This window comes from Sceloporus undulatus, chromosome 5 (genome assembly GCF_019175285.1).
Source record: "Sceloporus undulatus isolate JIND9_A2432 ecotype Alabama chromosome 5, SceUnd_v1.1, whole genome shotgun sequence".
NCBI classification, from domain to species: domain Eukaryota; kingdom Metazoa; phylum Chordata; class Lepidosauria; order Squamata; family Phrynosomatidae; genus Sceloporus; species Sceloporus undulatus.
In genome coordinates, this window is record NC_056526.1 from 44,543,096 (window position 1) to 44,566,486 (window position 23,391).

Sequence of the window (23,391 nt, forward strand, 5' to 3'; positions counted from 1 at the left end):
GCTCCAGTCTTTTCAGTTTTATCTGATTGAATTGCTACAATTTCTTTTAACTCAAATTCTAATGACAGGTGGAAGAGGTTGGGGTTGATTTTATAGAATCTAAGATATACTACAATCTTTCATCTATCCTTGTTGTCATGTATTGAACTCTTATGTGTTTGCAGCCAGACCACATATTCAAATAGAAAGGGAAGTCCAAAAACAAGACAAGAAACAATAGTAAGACCAAGGCTGGATTATAAATGGTTCGTTCAGTTAGTACAAATTCTGTAGGGTGCCATGCAATTATTGGCACTGCATACAAGTATCAACTTCTATCACTGTGACACTGTTGAGAAATAAACACTCCTAGAAGCAGAAGATCTCCCCCCTCCCCTCCTACACAATCCTGGTACTGTTTTACTATGCACTCAGACCCCATTTTCAGCTGTTGAACAACTGAAGAGATGGATGGCTTGTAGAGAATTCTTCTGGGACTCTTACTCCAATCTTGCACGCTGGGACCCAGGCCCAAAACCACCTTAGGTCCTGAAAAAGGTATTTACACACATTTGGGTGTTTGATTAGGACCTGCTCCAGGGCCCAAAACACCCTTGAATAGTGCACCTCATGGGTTTGTGGGAGGTGTGGAACGGATCAGGTGGCAGCATCAGTTACTGCACTGGGCAACACCAACCCTAGTGATGCTACTGGTATACCTAGCTTTGATTTTTAAATATATATACAGAACAATCAATACAGGTGGAAAGAGGGAAGATGCTCTTCCCACATTAATCCTGAGGCTGTGGAAGCTGCAGCAGCTCCTGTGTTAGTCCAATAACATCAAACGGATTCAGGCTTCTTAGGAAGAGTCTACATTGTGTACTTTCCCCTCAGGCCAGTATCACCCGCATGGAGATTTTATGACTCAAGAAAGCACTTCACACTGCAAACCTGCTGGACTGTCATATGAGGTAAGGCACAAAAGGAACACAGGGAGGTACCACAGTATGGACTTTACCTGCACTGTTTAGGTCTTCAAATGAATTCATTCCTCTAGCCACAGCCTGATCATGGAGTGCCATCAGGAGGAACCAAAACAAAGAGAAAAAACTACCCACAGAGCCAGGGCACCTACTGCTAAACATCACTGTATCGGCATTACTGGCTAAAAACTGAATTGGCTGAATTCTTCGCTAATTTCTTAATAATGAAAACACAGGGGAGGCTCTTCTTATTTCATCCCTGGGTCCTCCTGCTAAAGACCTTGAGCATCAGCCAGAAAGGTGGGTCCCAATCCAGACTGCTGGACTTCCCCAGATGAGACAGCCCATGACACCACCATTTGCTGGCTCTATGTCAGATTGAAACGCCTGCCAGTAAGCACTTTAAGGTACAATATACTGGTATATTTGGCTTCACCCTTTTGGTCCACTTACTGCTGCCTTGGAAAATGTACCTGAAACTGAATTCATTTCTCACATTAAAAAAGTTCCCCCTGCTTGGATAAAAATTAAGAAGTCCCTTCACTGATTTTGCCACATGGTGGGCTGAGGACTTTTATTCAAAGTAAATGTGTGCTTGAATCCTCGTTGTTGTTAGCTGCCCTTGAGGTGACCCACTTGAATCCTTAGGCACATGCTTTATGTCCATGGAAGTACTTCTGCAGTCCTTTGAATCTTGACTAGTGTATCCATCCCCATGCAGCACAAAGCTGAATGGTGATGTTCAGCTACACAAAATTCTGAAGCATGTGAGAATTTTCTACAATAATTTTTAATATTTTTAATACAGCAATTCATTCCTTTCTGTGTTAAAGAGGATATAAATAATCACCTTCAGTAATACAAAACTAAATCCATTTTTAAAATACAGATACAGGTTGATTTCACAGTTCACTTTGAAAGTATGAGGAAGATGATTAAAGGTAATATTGTCTTAGTTTTTCTCATATAAAAAAGAACAAGAAGAAGGCAGATCAAAACTAGGAAAATCCTAGAGCCTTATCTACAATAAGCACATATTGTGTGATATGATAAACAGCTTTTGTATAGATGTGGGATCCTGATAATTATTAGTCTGTGTATCCTTCAGCGTTTCTGGCAATGGTTATACTGAGCCTTACAGGATGTACCTAGAAGTCCAAAATGCTGTCATTTTTATAGACAATGTTTCCTTTTACAATTACATATTCAATCAGTTCTTGATGACCGCCAAACTGGTAGATGACATGTTCCCATCTAAAGAGATTTTAAAAGATAAAACAAAAGTAACCATATATTTACAAACATCTTTTTGTACACTGATAAAGTAGTTGAAGAGTCAGGTTACACTATCAGCAAAGTTACAAAGAATGCAAGTGGGGATGACATGTTTAAAGCTGTCCCATTTATTTAAACACACATAACTACTCTTTATTGTTACTTGAGGGCTGGTTTCTTGGAGTTCTGGTTTTGAACCCTGGTTTCTTGGAATCCTAGTCCAACACTCAAACTGCTGTACTACACTGACTCACACACTGAACATTGAAAACTGAGTGTTTCAAGGAAAAGGACAGACACAGAAAACCTTTCATTGGCACCCTAAGCTTTCCAAAAGTTCACATGGAGGAATTCAATATTATGTCCCATTCTACATAACCATTTGAGATAATTTGTCTAGAAAAGTGAAGATTAGCCTTGGGAGTTTCTTCTGGAAATAAAGTTTGGTTCCAGGACCACCCGTGGATAACAAAATCTGTGGATGCTCAAGTCCCATTAAATATAATGGCATAGCAAAATGGTGTCCCTGATATAAATGGAAAATCAAGGTTTGCTATTTAGAATTTATATATTTTTTAATATTTTCAATCATTGGATGCCTGAATCTATAGATAAAAAAATCCATGGATAAGGAGGGCCAACTGTAAATAATGGCAATTGTTTGCCTGTACTTGTAGCTTTAGCTCCCCCTCCCCAGCGCTATTTTGACCAGTTTGCATTTAACATCAGAATTTTAATTTCAAGCATTGGTAGCCTTATAAAGCAGGTGTAGACTGGTTATCAAGAAGAAAAAATGTCATATCATCTGATTCAAGTTATCTCTACAGCTATAGCTAAAACATATCAACAGGCATGGCTGCACTATTCAGGTATCCATGAAAAGGGTTATCTAGAACATGTTGGCTAGACACTGACACATCATTCCTTGAGATATTTGATCTATCTATCTGATCTACCTATGGTAACATGTGCAACAGTGTTTAGGACACAAGAATTGCTCATATGTCTTCATGTTTTGAATCTGAACATTCATCAGAGATGGTGCAAGTGGGGTGAGGCTCGGTGAGAAGAAAAAGGAGAGGGGCTTTTTAAATGATTTTTTAAATATACGTATATGTATATTATTTTTAAATTTTCTTTAAAAACATCACATCTTAGGCCTTTACATACTTACTTGGGTGAGTTAATGATGAGGAGATCTCCTTGTTTGCCAACTTCTATGGAGCCATGTGAATGTGATTTTCCAAGAGCATAAGCTGCATTGATAGTAGCAGCAGCTAAAGCTTCTTTCATGGACATCTTCATGTTTATGCAGGCTAAGTGCATTACCATAGGCTAATAAAAGTGAGAAAGTAATACCTGAACTTAACTACATGGTGAATAAAACAACAATGCATCAGTCATCTCTTACATTTTGGGACCTCTTAGAGGTCTTCCAGCACATTGCTGACCGGAGTTAGTTTCAGACAATGTGGATTTAAGTACTTCCTTGAACAACATCAAAGTTAAACTATGTTGACTTCAACCATCAGAAGGCAATATTATCTTTGGGAAGCATCTGCTCCAAAGAGATCACTACATGACTACTGGGATACAATGGCTTTTCAAGCACAACTATGCATAGGTAAATTAAAAGCAATGCATAAATGAACTGATGTTGTATACTAGTACATAAAATGAAATGGGATCATTGTCAGTTCCTAAGGAAGCAATATTCAAGTAGCCTATATCCCAGCTTTACAGAACATTACAATTGTAAACTGAATAACTGTTTTGTGTCAGATAATTTTCACAAAAGAAATGTCTTACCATTGAACAGCAATAAGCGTTGGGGTTAAAATCACTGCCGAGAGCAACAATCACTCCTTCTTCTAACATTTTTCTAGCTTGAGGTTGTTTTAATCTAAAAAGAAAAGACCAATTGCTATTTAAACTGGAGCATAAGAAGCATTGAGTCATCTCACAAAGACAGAATAAAGATGAAATTCTAATACTGGAAAAAAAGGTATTTTTTTCTGTTTCACCTACATGATGTACTGGTTATAGGATCTGTGCAGATCCTGTGTAACAAGTACATTTTATTTGCATGCATTTAATAATGACAAATGTTTCTCTGGAAATTTCAGGACTAGAAAACAGCTTTTAAAACTGATTTATATGCCATGGTAAATTGTGAAAGCATGACTATCTTCAATTGGACTTACTCTCAGCTATGTGTGAACAGGGTTGCTGCACAGATTTTAAGTTAAACATTCTAAATCTACCAGAAATCAGAAAAAAAGGGGAATAAAATTCAGACTGGATGACCTAATAGAAGCACACTTCAGTAAAGCTTAGCCACAGCTAAATCTAACTGAAAGCAATGCAATGATATCATGTCCAAGCTTACATTCAGTCAAGAACAGTCTCATTAATAGGGTGGAGGAGCAGCATCAAGGCCCTCAAAATATAATATGTGTTTTCCCCAAATACATTATATTTCCCCCAGTGTAAACAACAGAAAGTAACAATAAACTTTAATACATTTTAGAATTACCTCAGAATATAGGCAGTGGTTGGTAATAAGACTGCTGTGCACTTTTCTTGGGCCATTGCAGTAATACCTTCATCACTAATTTCTTCTAGGTGACTTATAGCTCTAGCGCCCAGTTCAGCTCCAAGCTAAATAGAGAGCAAAGCAAGGTTTGAATTAAAAGTTATGAGCAGACAATAGAGAGAATGTTCTTAAAGGGCAAAGTGACTTGCAAGCATTTTGTTTCTTTCAAAGGTCTTTAGGATTTGGTCACTTTAAACAGAGTTTGGTAGGTTTTTTTTTCTTTTTTGGAGTAAACTTCAAAGAATCCTTCATTCAGCATGGCTGGGGGATTCTTGGGCATTTTAGGCCGAAAGGGAACTTTATCACATCATAGTCCTTGGCATCTAGTCTGGCTTTCTTTTTTAAAATGGAAAGAATTTATAAGCCTTCTGTATTTCCTCAGGTGATGCTAGAACAGGGTTTTGTGCAGCATTTGAGTATTGCTATGTTTAATGCTGAACACATAGTTATTGAGAACCTAGCAATCATGCCACACAGGATTCTCTTTTTTTATTTTGTTCAATGGGACTCTGATCCACCCCACCCACCCTACAGCCATATCACAAACTGTTTATTAATTCCTCCTGTTTCAAAAAACAATTTGCCCTACAGCATGCCTTCTGGTTGGGAAAAATGCTACTGTTTGGAAAAATGTATTCAAAACTATACAAATAACAGGTGACCATAGAACTGGAAAACAATGTGTTATAGCAGGTGTGCTAACTTTGGTTTTAAAAATGTACTGACCACATTTGTGTCTTACTTTAAACTATGGTTTAATCACAGTTGAGATTTCAGTAAAATGTTGATGAACGTAGTCTCTTCCTAGATTGAGACACCTTTGGATCTCTCCTTTTCCTACATGACCAGGAGTTGGATAGAAGCCTTTCTTGTTTGTCATGTAGACAACACAGATAACTTCACTTAACAAAAGAAAATAAGTTTTTCTAATATTCTAATAATGATGCATTAAAGTGGGGGGGGGGGATATGCTTGAGACTTTGCCAGCACTCCTTTGGAATCACAGTTCAATTGTGATTATGCACTGAAAAATACTACAGAAATTAAGATTTGTAATACACAGCATTACCCGCTGGTGAAACAATCTGCATCCTTTGAAGTAATGAGAAAGAAGCAGTAATAATTAAGATATGAGCACTACTGGTGCTAGTCAATATTTTTATTTTGCCATACAACAAAAAAGATAAGCAAAGTCAATGTCTGAATGGAAAGCAAAATGCAATCAGCAAAGGTCAGAAATTACAGCTTTCCCAGAGTATGGAAAACATATTTTTGGACTACAGCTCCTAGAATTTCGTAGCCAGAATTATCAGTGACTATGGAGGCTGGGGGATACTTATAATTATAACTCGTACAAGTAATTTTCCAGGCTCTGAGCTTTTGAATTCATCTACCTTTTGTATTATCTGCTACCTTTTCTTGTAGCTTACTTTAGAATCATAGAACTGGAGGAGGCCCTAAAGGTCACCAAATCCAACACCCTGCTCAATAAAGGCTCTCCAGCTAAATCATCCCACCCACATAATTGTCCATCTTCTTTCTGAAGGCATCCAGAGAAGGAGACCCCACCACCACACCAAACAATTGCTTCCATTGCCGAACCACTCTCACAACCACTTCTGAAGTTTATTTGAAATCTATCCTCCTGTAACTTAAAACCATTAGACCTAGTCCTATTCTTTGAAGCAGCAGAGAACAAACCTGCACCTTCCACTTTATGACAGCCCTTGAGGTATGTAAAGAGTGTGATCATGTCGCCCTTCAGTCTTCTCTTCACCAAATTGAACATTGTGCTTTCCAGTACACATTTGCCTGAAAATTACCTTAATTAATATGTGTGCCTTTTTTCTTTTTCTTTTTTGCCTTTTAAGAAATACCTCAGCACTTTTCATTGGATGCAGTTCATCTCCATGGAAGTTAATCTGTAATCCCATATCTCTCCCAGCCTGAAGGATTCTTCTGGTGGAATTCAGATCAAAGACACCCTTCTCACAGAAAACATCAATATTGTCAATATGTATTTCACCATTAAGGTCAAGTTCCTTCAGTTTAGGAAGGTGGAAGTTGATAATGTCATCAGCAGCTTCGGTGGCAGTTTTGCCCCTATTAAAATGGAAATTGTGACTTAACTCCTATGCACAATAATCAGATACATGTAAGAGAAAAATAGCTGAAATACTGAAACTGGTTTTCACCTTGATTATGAGAGCAGTTTTAAATAGTCCGTAATAAAAGAAATTATCTTTTTCAATGTGGAATTTGTACAGGAACAGCATTCTGATTCAGAGGAAACATTTCCAGGGTCTGGAAAAATTGATCTGAATCAGAAGACTACAATTCCAAGAATCCCCCAGCTACCAATGGCATTGGAGTTCAAACAATACATTTTCTGGGCTTTTATTCCTCCCCCCTTTTTGTGTGTGTGTTAATATCAAACAGATCAGCCGAGTGACCCAAACAATTCTTATATGCAAACTAAAGATATAAATGTGTTATAGACACCACCAAATTTAAAATGACAATTACTTGGGAACAGAATGGGCTCCACAGTAAGTAGAAGAAATACCAATGTCCAGCTCCTGCTTGGCTCGCTCAATCACTCTGAGCATCTTGATTTCCGTTTCAAGGTTTAAGCCATATCCACTTTTGCATTCAACCAAAGTAGTGCCAGCTCTGAGCATGCGCAGGAGTCGCTGTTTGAAACTCTGGAAGAGCTCATCTTCGGGGGCTTGCTGAGTATGCCTCACAGTGAAATGTATTCCCCCTCCTACTTGATGAATCTCCATATAGGAAATTCCTGCCAACTTAAAGAAGAACAAGCTATTCAGACACCTGCCATTGAGAAAACTATGCATCACAGAATAGCTGTAATGAGTGAAGCCCCAGTAATTCATGGTGTGACACACAAACATCCCATTGATGTCCTCCCATGCCACACCATGCAGTCTTACTAATGTTGCTCACAGATTGTAATTCCTGTATATCACAGAATGTAATGGTAATAGCTGTTAGATAAACAACTCGAAAAATTAAAATTATATCTTTAAATTACAATATCATACACACCACCTAAATGTATTTACATATGCATAGTTTCATGTGGTAAAAGTGAAAATTTGATAAGACGTGATTTTTTTTTTAAAAAAAGAAGCTTTTAGAAGAAAAAAAATGTAAAAAAAATGGGAAAAATTAAATTTTAATTATTTGAAAGGGCCTCTCTTTTCTCCCCGCACTGAGCCTCATGTCACTCACACCAACTCTTCAGCATTTTAAAGGGATGCAGGTGAATGCCATGGCCCATTGCTGCCAAAAGATAATTGTTTGGAGAGCACTGGTGTCACCCCTCCTTAAGGTATTATCTGGTGCATCCCACATTCCCTGCACCCTCCTAGTGATTTCTCTGTCTGGTCTAACAAGAACTTCCCCTGCCTCTGAAAAGACAGTAAGAAAGTTTCCAGTCTAATCTCTCTGAGAAGGAGTTCTAGAAACTAGGACCCTTGTTTGATGCAAGGGCAATGAACTGGGATGAATGTAGTGTTAAACCTTTGCCCTGTCAGCATCTTTTTCTAACTCACCCCAGTTGCTTTTAACAACCAAGTATATGGCCAGACCAGTGGTGACTGATGGGTCCCATGTGAGACGGGCAATAAATCCACTCCAGGCTTTAATCCGGGCATTCTCCAAGGTGCTAAATAGGTCAAACTCTTTCAAAATTAGCCCAAACCTGGCATGCATTGACTACCACTCTGACATGGAACCCAGTAGCCCCCTCTGATATGTTTGTTAGGTAAACCTGAGTCCAGATTAAACACTGGTGTACATGTGAGACGAGGGGGAGTCAGTAAGAAAAGCATTTAAGCCTGATGTTCTCTTTGTTTCCTTCTGTGGGGTAAACTCCTTTCTCTTGAGCATCACATCCACTTGCAGTACAATTACAGGCAGTATAGTGTTGGCCCCCAAAATGAGAAAAATATAGTGCAATATGGTGTTCGCCCCCAAAATGAGAAAAATAGAACAAGTGAAATGACAATTTACCACATAAGAAAGTGCTACCAGATATGTATTCATACATTAGGAAATCAGAATACCTGAACTTGCATGGTTCACTTTATAGCAAATCCGATAATCTGTGAGGCATATGCCTGTTTAGTTATTTCAGTGCACATACATGAAAATATGCAAAGTACTTTTATGGTTTAAGGATAAAGAAATACATTCATGTGCAGCTTGTCAGTGTACTAAGTTCACTGTGGGACCACACCAAAGCTTGAAGCCTTGAACATGAGTCATCTTGTGGAATGGACATGATATATATTGCTATGAGAACCATCAATTAATTTCTAAATTGATGAACAGAAGTGAAGACAGGAGCACTGTTTCATCAACACAAATGTGAGAGCACTGTGATTACTTTAGGGAATGTTCTCACATGCTCAGAGATTCTATTTCTTATGAGACTTAGAATCTAAAACAGATTTTGGGGCTGAATTTTGATTCCAGTTAAGCTTTAATAAAACCTATTCTTATTTTTTTAAAAATAAACTAATTTAATGTTTCCTCCAATTTTTCCTCCAGTCATTTGGACTCAGGACACCCCTTCTATTTGTACTCCTTTTGGGAGGACTTCAGCAAAAACCAGTCCCCTCTTCAACAGGGCTGTTTACAGAGATGGTAAAAGGCTTACATGGGATGACAATTCTTCCAAGGCAAGGAAATCAACCAAAACATAGATACACACAAAAAACTATAGCTCCAACATAAAATCTCAGTTAAGTATAGTTAACATCTGCTACCGCCTCTGATAGGGTTTTTTTTCCTGGCCTGGAATACCTCAAGACTTCCAGATCTTCAAGGGAACTGAGGCTTCATCTCTTTCAGGTTCTCTTCATTCTCTTCCTTTCTCTTTATGCACTATCCTACCACATACATACTTTCACATACCCTCCAACATTTGACATATGAAAACCAGGACACTTGTAGTCAAGTAAGATAATGGAAATTATTAATGGCAAAGATCATATATGTAAGCTAGGAAAGGGTATGGTAATTCGCTTTTGCCTGAGCCTATTGGGAAGGAGAAACGTCTGCACCCTCTTCTCTCTTCACTGCTGAGTTAACTGAAGGCAAACTACTTTTGCAATCTGAACTCAGTTTGCAGCAATTGCAGTAAGCTGAGGACAAAGGGAGAAAGGGAAAGAAGCAGATATAAACGGGCATTTTAAAAAGCATCCGAAAAGTGGGGCAACATGGGATTAATTGAGACTGTCCTTGCCAAACCAGGACAGTTGGATCATATGCTTGCCCAACACACCTGTTGTGTTTGGCAGCCTGAGTTCTTAGAAGTAAGATTACAAGCTCCTCAGATACACATAAGATGCAGTCCTTACTGTTCTGTAATTCCCTCCCTCTCCAAGGCACATGCCAACTATTCTAGCCTTCCCAGATGCACAATACAAAACCTAAGGTGGACTATCTACACTATGCAACACAGGTGAATGACAATTTAATTGCTAACAATGAACTCAAGTTTCCAAAAACAGGAATAGGGACATAGCAAGGATTACCTACACCAAGCAGGGATTCCAACAAACCTGGGCCAGATCAAGAATCAGAACTGCAGCAATTATTCTTAGTTATTACTATTATTATTTCTATCCCACCTTTCCCCCAGTTTGGGACTCAGAGGCCTGTTACAGACTGCCAAACTAAAGCTGCTTCGGGTCTCTTTGGAGGTATGCTATTTAAATGATGCCTGGGTCCTAAGAGTCCGGAGGTTGCGCCAAAGCCACACTCCATTTCTAAGCACTGGAGTGCAGCTTTGGTGCAGCTTCCGGATTCTTAGGATGCATGCATCATTTAAACAGCATACCTCCAAAGAGACCCGAAGCAGCTTTATTTTGGCAGTCTGTAACAGGCCAGAGTAGCTTACAATAGTTAAAAAAATCCAAAGACAAGCCATATTAGTCTATCTCAGCATGTCAAGGGATTTTTTTAGCACCTTTGAGATTAATTTAGAGAAAGAGGTTTGTAACAAAGTTTTATAAACTGGGTCTACTTTATCAGCTGCATGAAATGAAAAGCTTCTGGACAGATAGTTATATTCATAAGTGAGTGAAGGTAGTGAACAGTAACAGAAATGCAAAACCTGGAGGTGTGGTGATGGGAGGACAAGTTCACCTTTAAGGATGGTCATTAGGGGGACAAAGATCCTTTTGCAAACTGTTAAAACAGATATAGTTAATAGTTGTGCAAGTTTACCTTCATTGCAAATTCATGAACCCTGTCACCAGCCCATACAGGATGTGTGTGTGCATCTATCAGACCTAATTTAAAATAAAATATAAAAATACAAGGTATAATGTATTTCAATTTCAATCTGGATATTTCAATTTTATTTCCTAACATTAGGGAATACATTAACAAACTTTTGAAGTCAACGTTTTTGTCAGAAGGGATTAAATAGATCCTCCAAGTTCATGTGTAGAATTATGTATATTCATGCAAATAAACAAGTTGCTGGGGTGGATGTGAAGATGTTTCCTTCAAGGGCCATCAAGTCCACCCCCACCCCCACTATGCAGGAATACACAATCAAAGCACCTCCAATAGATGACCATCCAACCACTGTTTAAAAACCTCCAAAGAAGGAGACTCCACCACTTCTGAGGGAGTGTGTTCCACTGTCAAACAGCTCTTACTGTCAGGAAGTTCTTCCTACCATTGAGGTGGGATCTCTTTTCTAAACATACCCAACTCTTTCACCTCTGCCTTGTGGAACACTGCTCATCATTGATCACATGATTGATCGGGGATTATAGGACTGGAACATAAATACAGCAGTCGGAAATACTAGGTACACAGAATCAAAGTTAACTGACACATCTTTCCCCCAGAAACTCCCTTGAGCCCATCTTAGAACTCCATTGCTGCTCCAACCTTTCTTGGAGATTTTGAAACAGTGGTCAGATGGCTAGCTTTGCAGAGTGCTTTAATGTTGTGTTCCTGCATGGCAGGGGTTAGACTGGATGACCCTTGTGGTCCCCTGTGATTCTAGCCTAGAGAGAGGCGTTAATTTTCATTCTGAAGGAAAATAATACAGAATATCTTTGACCAACTGAAGAAGCAAATCTCTGTTTGCTGCAATAAAGCCTGAAGGATACACCGACCTGGTAAAATGCACTTTCCTGAACAATCAATAATTTTTTCAAACGACGCTCCAGAAAACTGCTGGCGAATGGCACCTGCTTCACCAGCCGCCTTTATACAGCCATCTCTGCAAGCAAACAAATGATTCTCATGTTACTTGCAAACAAGAGAGACAGAAATTCAGTTTTTCCTATTCTGATCCTAAGCCTCTGTCTTGCTTGTCTCATAAATTGCAGTAGAACTGATCAGCTAAACAAAGGATTTAGCAATGTTCGAGACATCAATGAGAAAAGAAAATGAAATGCATTGAGCTGAATCGTTTTAGCCCCATAAACCCACTGAAATCATTGGGAGGACTAACTTGAGCCTCTATGGTTTCAGGGAGTTTAGACCCAACTGTCATTTATCTGAAATGAAACAACAGTATTGGCCTAACAAATCCATTATTTACAAGAGAATTAATTTTAAAAAATGTACTCCCTGGTTTTTAACCAGCCAACCACTTTTTTTGAATAAAATGAACTTTCATTCTTTTGTTTTCTTGGCAAGATTTGTTCAGAGGAGGTTTGCCATTGCTTTCCCCTGAGGCTGAGAGTGTGCCTTGACCGAACATAAATGAAAGCTGCTTATAAACTGGATGAATAACTCCATAGCAAAACTCTTCCCCCTCTGTCCTGTGAGTAAACTAGAGATGGGACTTTTATTATTTCTATATCCCTCCTTCCCCAGAGTGGGCAGCCAGTGAGAGCCACTTACTTGCCAACCACCACACTGGCATTTTCCAGCACCTCCAGCTGTTTCATGCCAGCCTCCAGGAGATACTTCTGGCCTTGGGTGCAGACAAGCACCAGCTCTTTGGCCCCTTCAAGCAAGAGCTTGTATTCACCAGGCATCTTGTCGCTTTCTCCAAATGTGGAACTGATGAGTTAAGCAAAGGAAGACTTCAGGGGAGCTTTAGAGGAGAGAAGCTCAGAGTTTTCCTGGTCAGCCTCTGTCTGCTTGTCTTCCCTCTAGATGCCTTCTTTTGTTTGTCTTTAGGTGGCTGCATTCACACAGGACAAACACAGACACACATTTCCTAATCCCTGGGGGCCAGGCTCAACTGCCCAGAAAAGGACTGGATGAAAGGTTGTGTAGCTGGAGAAGCAGACTGTACGATTTTGAAACTGACAGTGGGAACTTTGATACAGACCTTGGAGAAACACTAACTTTTTGGACACCTCTGCAGTTGCATCCGCACTGCAGAAATAATCCAGGTTGGCACCACTTGAACTGCCATGGCTCAGTGCTATGGGATGCTAGGGACTGTAGTTTATTGTGGCCCCAGAGCTCTCTGCCAGAGAAGACTAATGTCTCGCAGAACTACAATTCCACAGCATTGAGCCATGACAGTTCAAGTGGTGTCAGACTGGATTGTTTCTGGTATGTATATCATATATGTTTTATATTAGACATTCTCCTGTATGATTTTTAACATGTTTTCCTGAGGAAGAAGCCAGTGAAGCTTCAAAAGCTTACTTTTTTAAACATTTGTTTGGCCCCATCAAGGTATCACTGTTTTGTGGATTCCGGATGTTCTTCTATCCCCAAGTAACTTTGCAACTCAATGTAATTTGTAACTCTGTGTAATTTTTGTAAACCAATGTAACTTTTTTCTTTGTAATGCCATGTAATTTTTTTGTAACAATGAAATTTTTTTGTAACGCAAAATAATTTTTTCCTTTGTAACTCAATGGCCTGTTACAGACTGCCCAAATAAAGCTGCTTTGGGTCTCTTTGGAGGTATGGTGTTTAAATGATGCATGCATCCTAAGAATCCGGAAACTGCACCAAAGCTGCACTCCAGTGCTTAGGAATGGAGTGTGGCTTTGCCACGACCTCCGGACTCTTAGGACCCATGCATCATTTAAATAGCATACCTCCAAAGAGACCCGAAGCAGCTTTATTTGGGCAGTCTGTAACAGGCCATAGTAATTTTTTTGTAACTCGATATAATTTCCCCCCCTTTACAATTCAATATAATCCCACCCCCCCCCCCCAAACTCTGTCTCTCTCAGCCAGTAGTACAGATGAGAAGATGGAAGGGGCCCCTGCCTTTTCCTGGGCCATGCAAAGCCTTCTTGCAATTAAAGGGAGAAAGGGAGCAGCCACACCTTGGCTGCAGTCTGCACTGCAGAACTAATCCGCTTCAGCTGCCATGGCTATGGAATTTGGGGGATGGTGGGGGAGCTCTGGTGTGGGCACAACCCCCTGCAGTACAAAGAAGCCCATATACCCTGGAGCCAGGGTAATTAAAGCGGTGTCATAGCGGATTAGCTCTGCAGTGCGGATGCAGCCTTTCACTGCTGCAGGGTTCTGGGCCTCGCGCATGCCCTGGAGCTCCTCCCAAGCAACCGCCTCCCTCCTGCCTTCCTTCTTTGTTGGGGAGGAGGAGGAAGGCTCCGTTGCAGCTGGAGCAACGGCGGGCCTCCCTGCCTTCCTGGGGCTGCTCCTTCCCTCCCTCGCCCCAGGGCAAGGGCTCCCCCTCTGTCCTGGCAGGCCAAGCAGGCCCTTCTTCTCCTGGCTCCCCCCCACAGCAGCCCCTCCACTGCCCAGGTCAGCCCTTGGGCCCTGGCTCCATCAACCTCCCCAATCCAGGGCTGGGCCCTTTGGGGCCTCCTGGGCTAAGAGGGGCACGTCCAGAGGGGCAGAGGGGGTTGGGCTGCAAGGGGGGCCTTGGTGTCCCCTGGGCTTTGGCTCCAGGATCCCCCTCCCCATGGATATCCAAAGCCATGGCTGCTCCAATCCCACTTGTCCCTCCACATTCCCCGCACTTAGGGCCACAGCAGGACCCCTGACCCTTCAACACTCACCCTCAAAAACATTTGCTGTGAATGTGGAAAAACCACAAAGAACAAAAACACTCCCCTGAGAGGCAAAGTGCCCAATGCTTTTGCTGGAGTTGGGATAGATTTCAGAGAGAGAAAAAATTACCCAACAACTGCCCCCCAAATATATTTTATTTTAAAGGGAGTCTGGGAGCTTTGAAGGGCTTCAGGGTCACACTTAAAATTGGATACGTCCCACAGGCTACGTTTTTGCCCACTCCGGCTCTACACCAGGTTGGATTAAAGAAGCATCATTCTAGGCAGGTGTGCTATTTCCCATAGAAATAACACACCTGCATAGAATGATGCTTCCTTAGGATAATAGATTCAGATATTACATTTAAGAAGAATTAAGATAATGACAAGGTAAAGGTATCTGCTCAGCCATAGAAAGCCACTGGGTGATCATATAGCCCTAGAGGAAGGCAATGGCAAATCCTCTCTGAACAAATTTTGCCATGATAAATTCACCTTAGGGTTGCCAAGTCATTCCCATTGGTTGGGAATGACTTGAAGACACACAACAACAACAAAAAGGTATTCATAGCGAAACAGTGCTAGGAAGATGGTTTGGGACCCAGATAGTTCTTCCACTGGTCCTCAGTTAAGGAGGGCAGCTACCCATTGTCATACTTACTCTTTGTAAAAGTATCTTTCTAAGCCCAATGAAGATAAAGTGTTATGTCAGAGCATGTGTTATTTTCTGTTAACATTCAGCAATGGAAACCCTAAGCAAACAGTAGTGTTTATAATAACATCTAGAAATATTTGTACTGGTCCAAATTTTTTTGTTGCAAACATGGAAACTTTAGATGTTTAAATGCTATGGGGTCTTGTGCAGCTCATTCATGTTACAGTGTTACAAACTCTGAAATGGGTAAAAATGGAATATGATTTTAATTTCTTTTGTGTTGATTCCCCCCCCCCCCTCTGTTTTATTTAGATCTAAGGAGCATTTTCAGAGATCACCATGGAATCAGCTCTTGTATCACCTGCTCCAGGTTCAGGAACAGAATCTAGCAATGGTAACATGAAATTAAAACCAACCGTGTAACCTGGATTATGAAGTGCTAGGGACCTGCCAAATGTGGAACTGGGGGGCGGGGGGGAGTCCCTTTGCAGAGTCTTTGGAAATGTTAGCTGGTTCAACAAGGTGCAGCCCAAATGTTAACTGGAGCTGGTTACAGATACTGAAGGGGCAATTGCTTCTAGCTAAAAATAATACATTTAAATTTGCTTGACTGTGACTGTCTATGAGAGCCATACCGGCCCCAAAAGTGGCACAGTAATTTTCCTTCTAACTTCTGTCAGTTTTAGAGCACTGTGCTCTATGCTTCTCGTTCTTTCTAAAAATCATGACCTCCATCATTTTATAACAGATTTCTCTGTGCCATCAGAAATACAAACAACCTGATGAAAATATAGAATGTTTTTGTTAACTATATATTGCAAAAGCCAAATGAGGGGAGAAGGGAATATAGGAAGAAAATGGGTTCCTTTTATTGTGTGATTCTGTACTTGAATACCTGTGCTCAGCTTCTTTAGAAAGGTATTTCTGGCTGGTGCCACGGCCGTAAGTTAAAAATCCATTTTTTCTGATATCTCCAAAGGGACTTTGGTTTCTCTGTATCAGTACCATACTGCTCCCCTGTTGCAACAGCTCCACTGGCTGCAAGGTTGTTTCTGCCCAAAATTCAAAGTGCTAGTTGTGAGCTATAAAGCCCTATATGGCTCAGGTCCAGGCTATCGTGTCATATATCATATTATAACTCTCTACAGAAGCCTGCCCAGGCCCTGAGATCATTTGGAGAGGCCCATCTTACAGTCCCACTACTGCTGCAAGCTTGGTTGATGGGGATGTGAGAGAGCGTCTTCTCAGTCACTGGCTCCAGACTCTGGAACGCCCTTCCCAGCGAGGCCAGATTGACCCCTCCTTGATGTCCTTCTGTAGACAGCAACCCTCTTTTTATTTTGTCAGGCTTTTAATTGTAAACCATCTTAAGTTCTAATTCTGAGAGAAAATTAGGATACAAATGGATGATGATGAGCAGGAGATGATAGAAACAGGCTGGGAAACAGTGCATGCTGTTTGAATTCTGTGTTTATGTGCATATGGACTAGCTCCAACCCTGGTGAAGTGTTCCTGCATGAGAATGAGAAGAGTCTAAATTATAATGGGCTCAGAGACTTGTCTATCTTTCCAAGCATCTGGAGCAGGATCAGGCAGATGTTTTGGATCATGGGGATTATCAGCCTGGGGATGGGACGGGGTCAGGAGTGAGGCAGATTGCTCTCCCATCCTTCTCCCATCTCTGTCCCGATTGCGTGAAAGCATTTCAGACACACCATGCTTATCCTATCATTGAAGTGGAATTGTATTAACACGAACTCATGTTAATAAAAATGCCAAGATCATTCAATGATGGGATGATGACAGGATAAACGCGATGTAATCTGAAAGCCTTTCATGTGACTGTGATCAACCACACTTTCCAGATGAGACAAGTCCTTTCCTGTGATCGTGCAAGAAGGACGGCACAAGGATGGGACATCCCCAGTCTGATAATCTTCTGTATCTTCATAATGCACAGCCTTCATTCATGTTGGTTTGGGGTCCACAGGAGCTGTAGCCTAAAAACACTAGCCTGAAATGTATTATGATCTATTGTTCCTATAAGTAGCATGACCTTAGATTAGATACTCCAACACAATATGTATAGATGTAAATGTGACATACTTATTTAACAGATGTTGTTCTAATTTCAGAGGACTATGGGGGAAAATATATATATATTATATATATAAAGATGCTGGCACATTTGTGTTAAGATTCCTCTGAAGCACCATTACCAGAGGTGACTGTGCAGAAGACAGGGCAGTCCCAAGATTTTCTGCTGCTACATGACGAATGAGAAGTCCCCTCACACATTTCCCCCAATCTTATTGCATTCTAGGGAGAATACTCTTTGCTTGCCTTCTGCCACATTGAGACTTGTACTACTGACATGGACAGTAGTTAGTATAGAAAAGATAAAACTGCTTTTCTTTGGGTTGTGTACTGATATTCTTAAATGGTTTTCAAAAATAATATTATTTATCTTTCATGTCCTGTAGTGAAAGATGAGAAACCAGTGAGCCCCTTCAGATGCTTAGACAGTGAAATCTATCTTTACAGAGATATAGAATGCTTAGAGAAAGAAAAGGTATGTTTTTCTAGAGCTTGGAGATAACATGTTGAGGAGTGATTTGTTATTTGGAAATAAAACACATTACCTTTGAGACGGGAACAACATCCCTCTCCCTCACCCCCACCACTGCAACAAAAAGGGGGAGTCTCTGTTGTTTATCACGAGGATTGCAGCCAGCTATGCTTACCACACTTCCATCAGGGTATTTTTCATCTTTCTTAAATAAACCCAGGCTTGGTGGTGCCTTGGCTTTTGCTTAAGCAAAACTGAAAAGAAGTCTGGTATGACAAGGTACTTTGTTCACATCATAAAAAGGAATGACTCACTGGAAATGACAGTGGAGATTATCACATGGGGAAGGGATAAGGACAGGATTACTTTCCTGTCCTTATCCTATCCTTTACACTGATGGTGTGAAAAGCTTTCAGTTGTTGCGCTGATTCCATCATTAACTGCCACTGACCCATCATTAAAGTGGTGTTGTATCAACACGAACAGCCATTAATACAAAATGCCGGCCAATATCACTTAAATGATGGGTTAATGCCAGGTTAATTATGGGATCGGAACAACTTCCCACGATCGTACAGGAAGGACGGGGCAGTAATGAACCAGAGACGGAACGTCCCTCGTGTGATAATCTCAAATAATGCTAGTAAAGGTGGAGGGATGTAGAAAGGGAGGAAGACTGCATGCTAGATAGATGGACTCTGTTAAGGAACTTTTGTGCCTGAATTCACAGTGTTTTTTATCTGTGGTAGATAAAGAGTGGTGCAGATGTCTCACAGGGTTGCTATGAGTCGGGATCAACTGGAGGGCAGTTAACAACAACAAATCACAAGAAAAGGAAGAAGGATGTGGTGCATACAGGGTGATCAGATGTCATAGATGTAAAGAAGGACAAGGCACTATGTTTCCCTTTGTCGTGATATTTGGAACATGATGGAGGCAGTGTGGGTGTGATTTAATTGCCCCTCTCCCAGGGATTTCCTAGGTATCTCCAGCAGGAAACCCCCAAACTGTGGGGACTGTGGACTGTGGGGACACTAGAATTCCCAAGAGTTCCCAAAAGAAGCACCATACATTTGCTCTCCGTTCTCCAGGAAGGTTTTTTTTACATTATTAAAAAAAAATAGGGAAGTAGTGCAATACTCTTAATTCTGATGTAATCCTATTATAAAGACAAATGTCCAGAGAAACCACTGTGTTCAGGAAGAGTTTAACAAGTAAACAAAGGTAACATATGCAAAAGGTCGAAGAGTAATATACAAAAGCAAAACTGGACAAGTGTTGTTAGTGGAAGAAACGATAGGAGAAAATGCTTTTGAAAGTGATGTAGTGTGTGCTCATCTTGCTGATGTGGGCAGGGAGGTGGAGTGTTTCTCTGTGTCAGTTTGTAACTGTGAAATTGTATAATTGCACAAATATGGGTTTCCTTTTTTTAAAAAAATGCAATTCATGGAGCAGGAGGTAAAGCAAACAGGATTTCAGGTGCAAGAAAATAAACATGGGAACTAATGTTAATAAAGCCCAAATGCAGTGATGGTGGAAAACAGCGCATTGCCATTCCACTGCCTTTCCAAGTACAAGAGAATCAGTTCTCAAATGGAACGGCCAAAAACAACCGACTAGTGTAATAAGCACCATTGTTTAGTGTTACGTGTGGAGGAGCACATCTGTTTATTCTTATTAAGGAAACCTAAAGCCAAAAATACTAATCAGACCTAGAAATTGTTTGATTGGGTCTCCTGATGTCTTCTTCAAAGCTTCAAACCAATGGGGTCTGGAAGGGGAGGAAACTGCTTTAAAGGGAGGAGGGTGCTTTACTCTTTCTCCTGCTCTGTTTTAAAATAAAAATCACTCCCTGCCATAGAGCTCTTAGGTCCTTTGTTAGGGTTGGAAGCAAAAGAGTACAGTCAGAGAAATGGTACTGGGGAAGAGTAAGGCTGCATCTGCACTTAAGAAATAATACAGTTTGACAGCACTGTAATTGCTGTGGCTCATTGCTATGGAATTCTGGGGATTGTAGCTTTTTAAAAAATATTTTAGCCTCCAGTGCCACAGCAAACTGCAAATACCAGGATTGCATAGCATTGAGCCATGGCAGTTAAAGCAGTCTTAACTTGCATTATTTCTGCAGTGCAGATGCAGCCTAAGACACTGCTGTTCTCACCCACTCCACTGAACCCCACCCAATTTTCCCTCCTCCTGGCTACTTTTATAGTGTAAGGAATGGATACAGAATCTGCTTTGGGTGAACAAAAGACTGTCAGAGGGTATTTCTGTGTAATTTGGAGGAATCCAATATTTCTTCCACATCACAGCTCACCTCATTCAGCAAGGTTCCCCAAACCTATGTGTATCATTTTCATGTGATTAGAGAGACTGTCAGAAGGAAAAGAAAGACAACTAAATGGGATTCAGTCCAATAAAAAGTCGTGGATGTACTGTGTCTCATTTTGTTTGGCCTTTACTTCCACATACCTTGCTTAACCTTTGAAGCCAAGTAGAGATCAGGAAACACATTATGGTAAATTTCTCCAAAGCTAAATGATGAAGATGAGTTTTAATTTCAGATTAGAGCAATTCAACAGAATCTGAAGGTGTTTGAAAAGACTACAGTTTCATCAAGAGCTAGATCTCGAAAGACTTATAGAAAACTAGAAGAAGCCATTGAAAGAGAGACACAAGGCAATATAGAAAAGGACACTCCTGCTCTGAACTGGGCTCTTGCTTTTGCAAAATGTGAGTAAAAAGAGTTACAAAAAACATAAATTTGAATGCCTTTGTGTTCACCAATAATTTATTTTGAGGTTCAGGATTCCCAATCATTCATTTGTAGCTTTGGAGTTATATGCTGGCCATGTTAAATTTAAATGAAGGAACATGACTTTTGGTTCCAGTTCTAGCTATGAGAAGCATTTAATTATTGTTACACATTTTAACACATACAGAAAAGTCGCCTTTTCTGACTCTGATTTCCAGAATTTCCCAGCTGATTTGTCAGGGCCACGCTGGCAGGGAGGGATCCTGGGAGCTGTAATTAAGAAAATCTGAGCTGTTTTAAATCATGGTTTGTGCCGGCCCTAATTTAGAATCTGCATCATGGGTTGAGCTTCCAAATGTATCTTACAAACCATGTTTTAGAACTGCTTGCTTATTTTTGTTCACTGGTCATTCAATGACTCTGTGGTTTTGTGAGATAGAGCAACAGATTTAGTTGTAGTTTATCAGTTTCAATAGGCATTAAATTGTAGCTAACAGCAAATGTTATATGTCAACCTCCTGCACACCTTGGTTTCAACCTCTGATTACTGGCTGATCTCCAACTGTTTGTCAATCACACCAGTTGTTGTTACTGTGTCTGTAACTAAGTTAGTGCATCTTTTTAAAATTCACCAAAAAATGTAATCAGTTTACCTCTATAAAATATTAATTTAAAAGATCTTTTTCCTTATCAAGCTAATCATATAATTCCTTGAATACACATGGTTTAATGTGTATTCTACAAATTACCAAAATATACAAATTAATGTATAGTCTACAAAATGCAGAGATATAAGGGGAGAAATCTAATAATTCTATTTTTCTTAAAGGCTGTCAAAGTGATAAGCAGTCTATAACAGATTACATCAGTGAACAGAAGGAACTGTTTTTACTGGAGGTACATGCTTTCGTTTTTGTAGTTTAAAAGTGGGTATAAATAAAAACAAAATATATCTAGGCCACATGTAGCACCATAGAATATATATTTCAACTCTTATCAAAACATTCCAGATATATTTTAATTTTTTCAATTTTATTTTGGGGGCTCAGCTGGGATGCCTATGCTGCCTTTCAGCAAAAATTCTCATAACAGGAATATTAGATATATTATGTAAATGGTATGAAATGCACAGATCACATGGTGTAGCTTGTTCTTTAAAAGATGACCCAATTTAATATATCACATACACTGCATGTATTCTTTTTGGCAAGCAGTAAAAACATGGAAAAAGAGGTTACATTCTCCACCCATGAAGTGTGCATTAGACCTACAACATGATCTTAACAGTGGACACTGGAGAAGAATCAAAGGCAGAGCTTGAAGTATATTTTTCAAATGATTGTGTCTCAAGCCACTAAGAGCTTTAAAGATCAAGTCCAGCACTTGGAACTGGGTCTGGAAGCTTAACTGCCATCCAGAGCAACTGACTGTAAAATTGAATTTTGTAGCCCCCATCAGCATCCATCTGGCCACATTTTGTATCTGCTTCAACAGTATTCAAGGGCAGCCTCACACAAAATAAATTTCAATAGTACAGTCTGGAAGTAAATAATGGTTGGGTAACTGAGACCAGGTCTGACTGCAACAGATACAGTCATAGTTGGTATATAAACTGGACATTATGATAAGCGACTCTTGGATATAGTCTCTACCAGTGGTTCACCAGACAAAAAGGAGTCCAGGAGCACCACAGACTCTAAACTTGCTCCTTTATGGAGATTTTGGTCCCATACAGACAGGCCAAAATAAAGTTGCTTCGGGTCACTTTGGAGGTATGCTGTTTAAATGATGCATGCGTCCTAAGAGTTCGGAAGCTTTACCAAAGCCACACTCCATTCCTTAGGACTGGAGCGTCGCTTTGGCATAGCTTCCGGACTCTTAGGACACATGTATCATTTAAACAGCATACCTCCAAAGTGACCCGAAGCAGCATTATTTTGGCCTGTCTGTATGGCACCTTTGATCCCATGTAAAAACAGTTCTACATCATTCTCTTGATCTGCCACCTTCTCAGTCCACCAAACGCTCTTTCTTGTCCAGATCAAGCTTTGGCTTGTTCTCCTTTATCCATGGATGGTCAACATAACATGCACTGGCATGTGATTTTATGAAAGCAAATATGATTTTTAGCTCACTGCTTTCATTAGATTAAAATTTTGTTTGCTGAAAAGTAGTTGTGACCTTAAAAATTGTTAAATCTATTTTGCTCACATGATACTATAGAAAAAGAGTAGGAAAATGGTGGTGGTGGTGGTGGTGGGGAAGGTGAAATCAGAACAGCAGACCAGATTAACAACTAACTTCTTAAAACTACAGAGAGTGGAATCATTCCCATTTTTAAAAGAGAACAAAAATAAGTTTGTATTTCCATACTCTTACTTATAATCAGGTCATTGAAATTACAATGGTATCTGAAGGGTATTTAGTACAATACATTTTGTTTTTTGTTTTTTCTCCATCTCAGTATGCAGTTAAAATAAAACAACGCTCTATATCAAATATGGAGAAAATGGCAGCAAGGGAAGAAAGAAAGGCCAAAATGGCTGAAACTAAACTAGAAGAAGATACACTGGCATTTGAGGAGTTT

General features: G+C 40.1%; 2 protein-coding genes across 2 annotated transcripts in view; one reads left to right on the top strand and one right to left on the bottom strand.

Annotated features, from left to right (window-relative positions):
• Positions 1-1,737: 1,737 nt before the first annotated feature.
• Positions 1,738-13,085, bottom strand: AMDHD1 (amidohydrolase domain containing 1). Its single transcript, XM_042468607.1, has 9 exons — positions 12,739-13,085; positions 12,003-12,109; positions 11,095-11,159; positions 7,363-7,640; positions 6,714-6,939; positions 4,777-4,901; positions 4,050-4,143; positions 3,415-3,575; positions 1,738-2,219 (listed from the first exon to the last, which is right to left on the bottom strand). The coding sequence occupies exons 1-9, from the start codon at positions 12,873-12,875 to the stop codon at positions 2,114-2,116; spliced, it is 1,299 nt and encodes a 432-aa protein (XP_042324541.1). The 5' UTR covers positions 12,876-13,085; the 3' UTR covers positions 1,738-2,113.
• Positions 13,086-13,508: 423 nt separating this feature from the next.
• Positions 13,509-23,391, top strand: part of CCDC38 (coiled-coil domain containing 38) — a 26,770-nt gene continuing 16,887 nt past the window's right edge. Inside the window, 6 exon segments of the mRNA XM_042468606.1 lie at positions 13,509-13,530; positions 15,793-15,874; positions 17,964-18,052; positions 20,614-20,782; positions 21,634-21,701; positions 23,269-23,391. Of these exon segments, the coding sequence (XP_042324540.1) occupies positions 15,820-15,874; positions 17,964-18,052; positions 20,614-20,782; positions 21,634-21,701; positions 23,269-23,391 (504 nt within the window). The 5' untranslated portion in view covers positions 13,509-13,530; positions 15,793-15,819.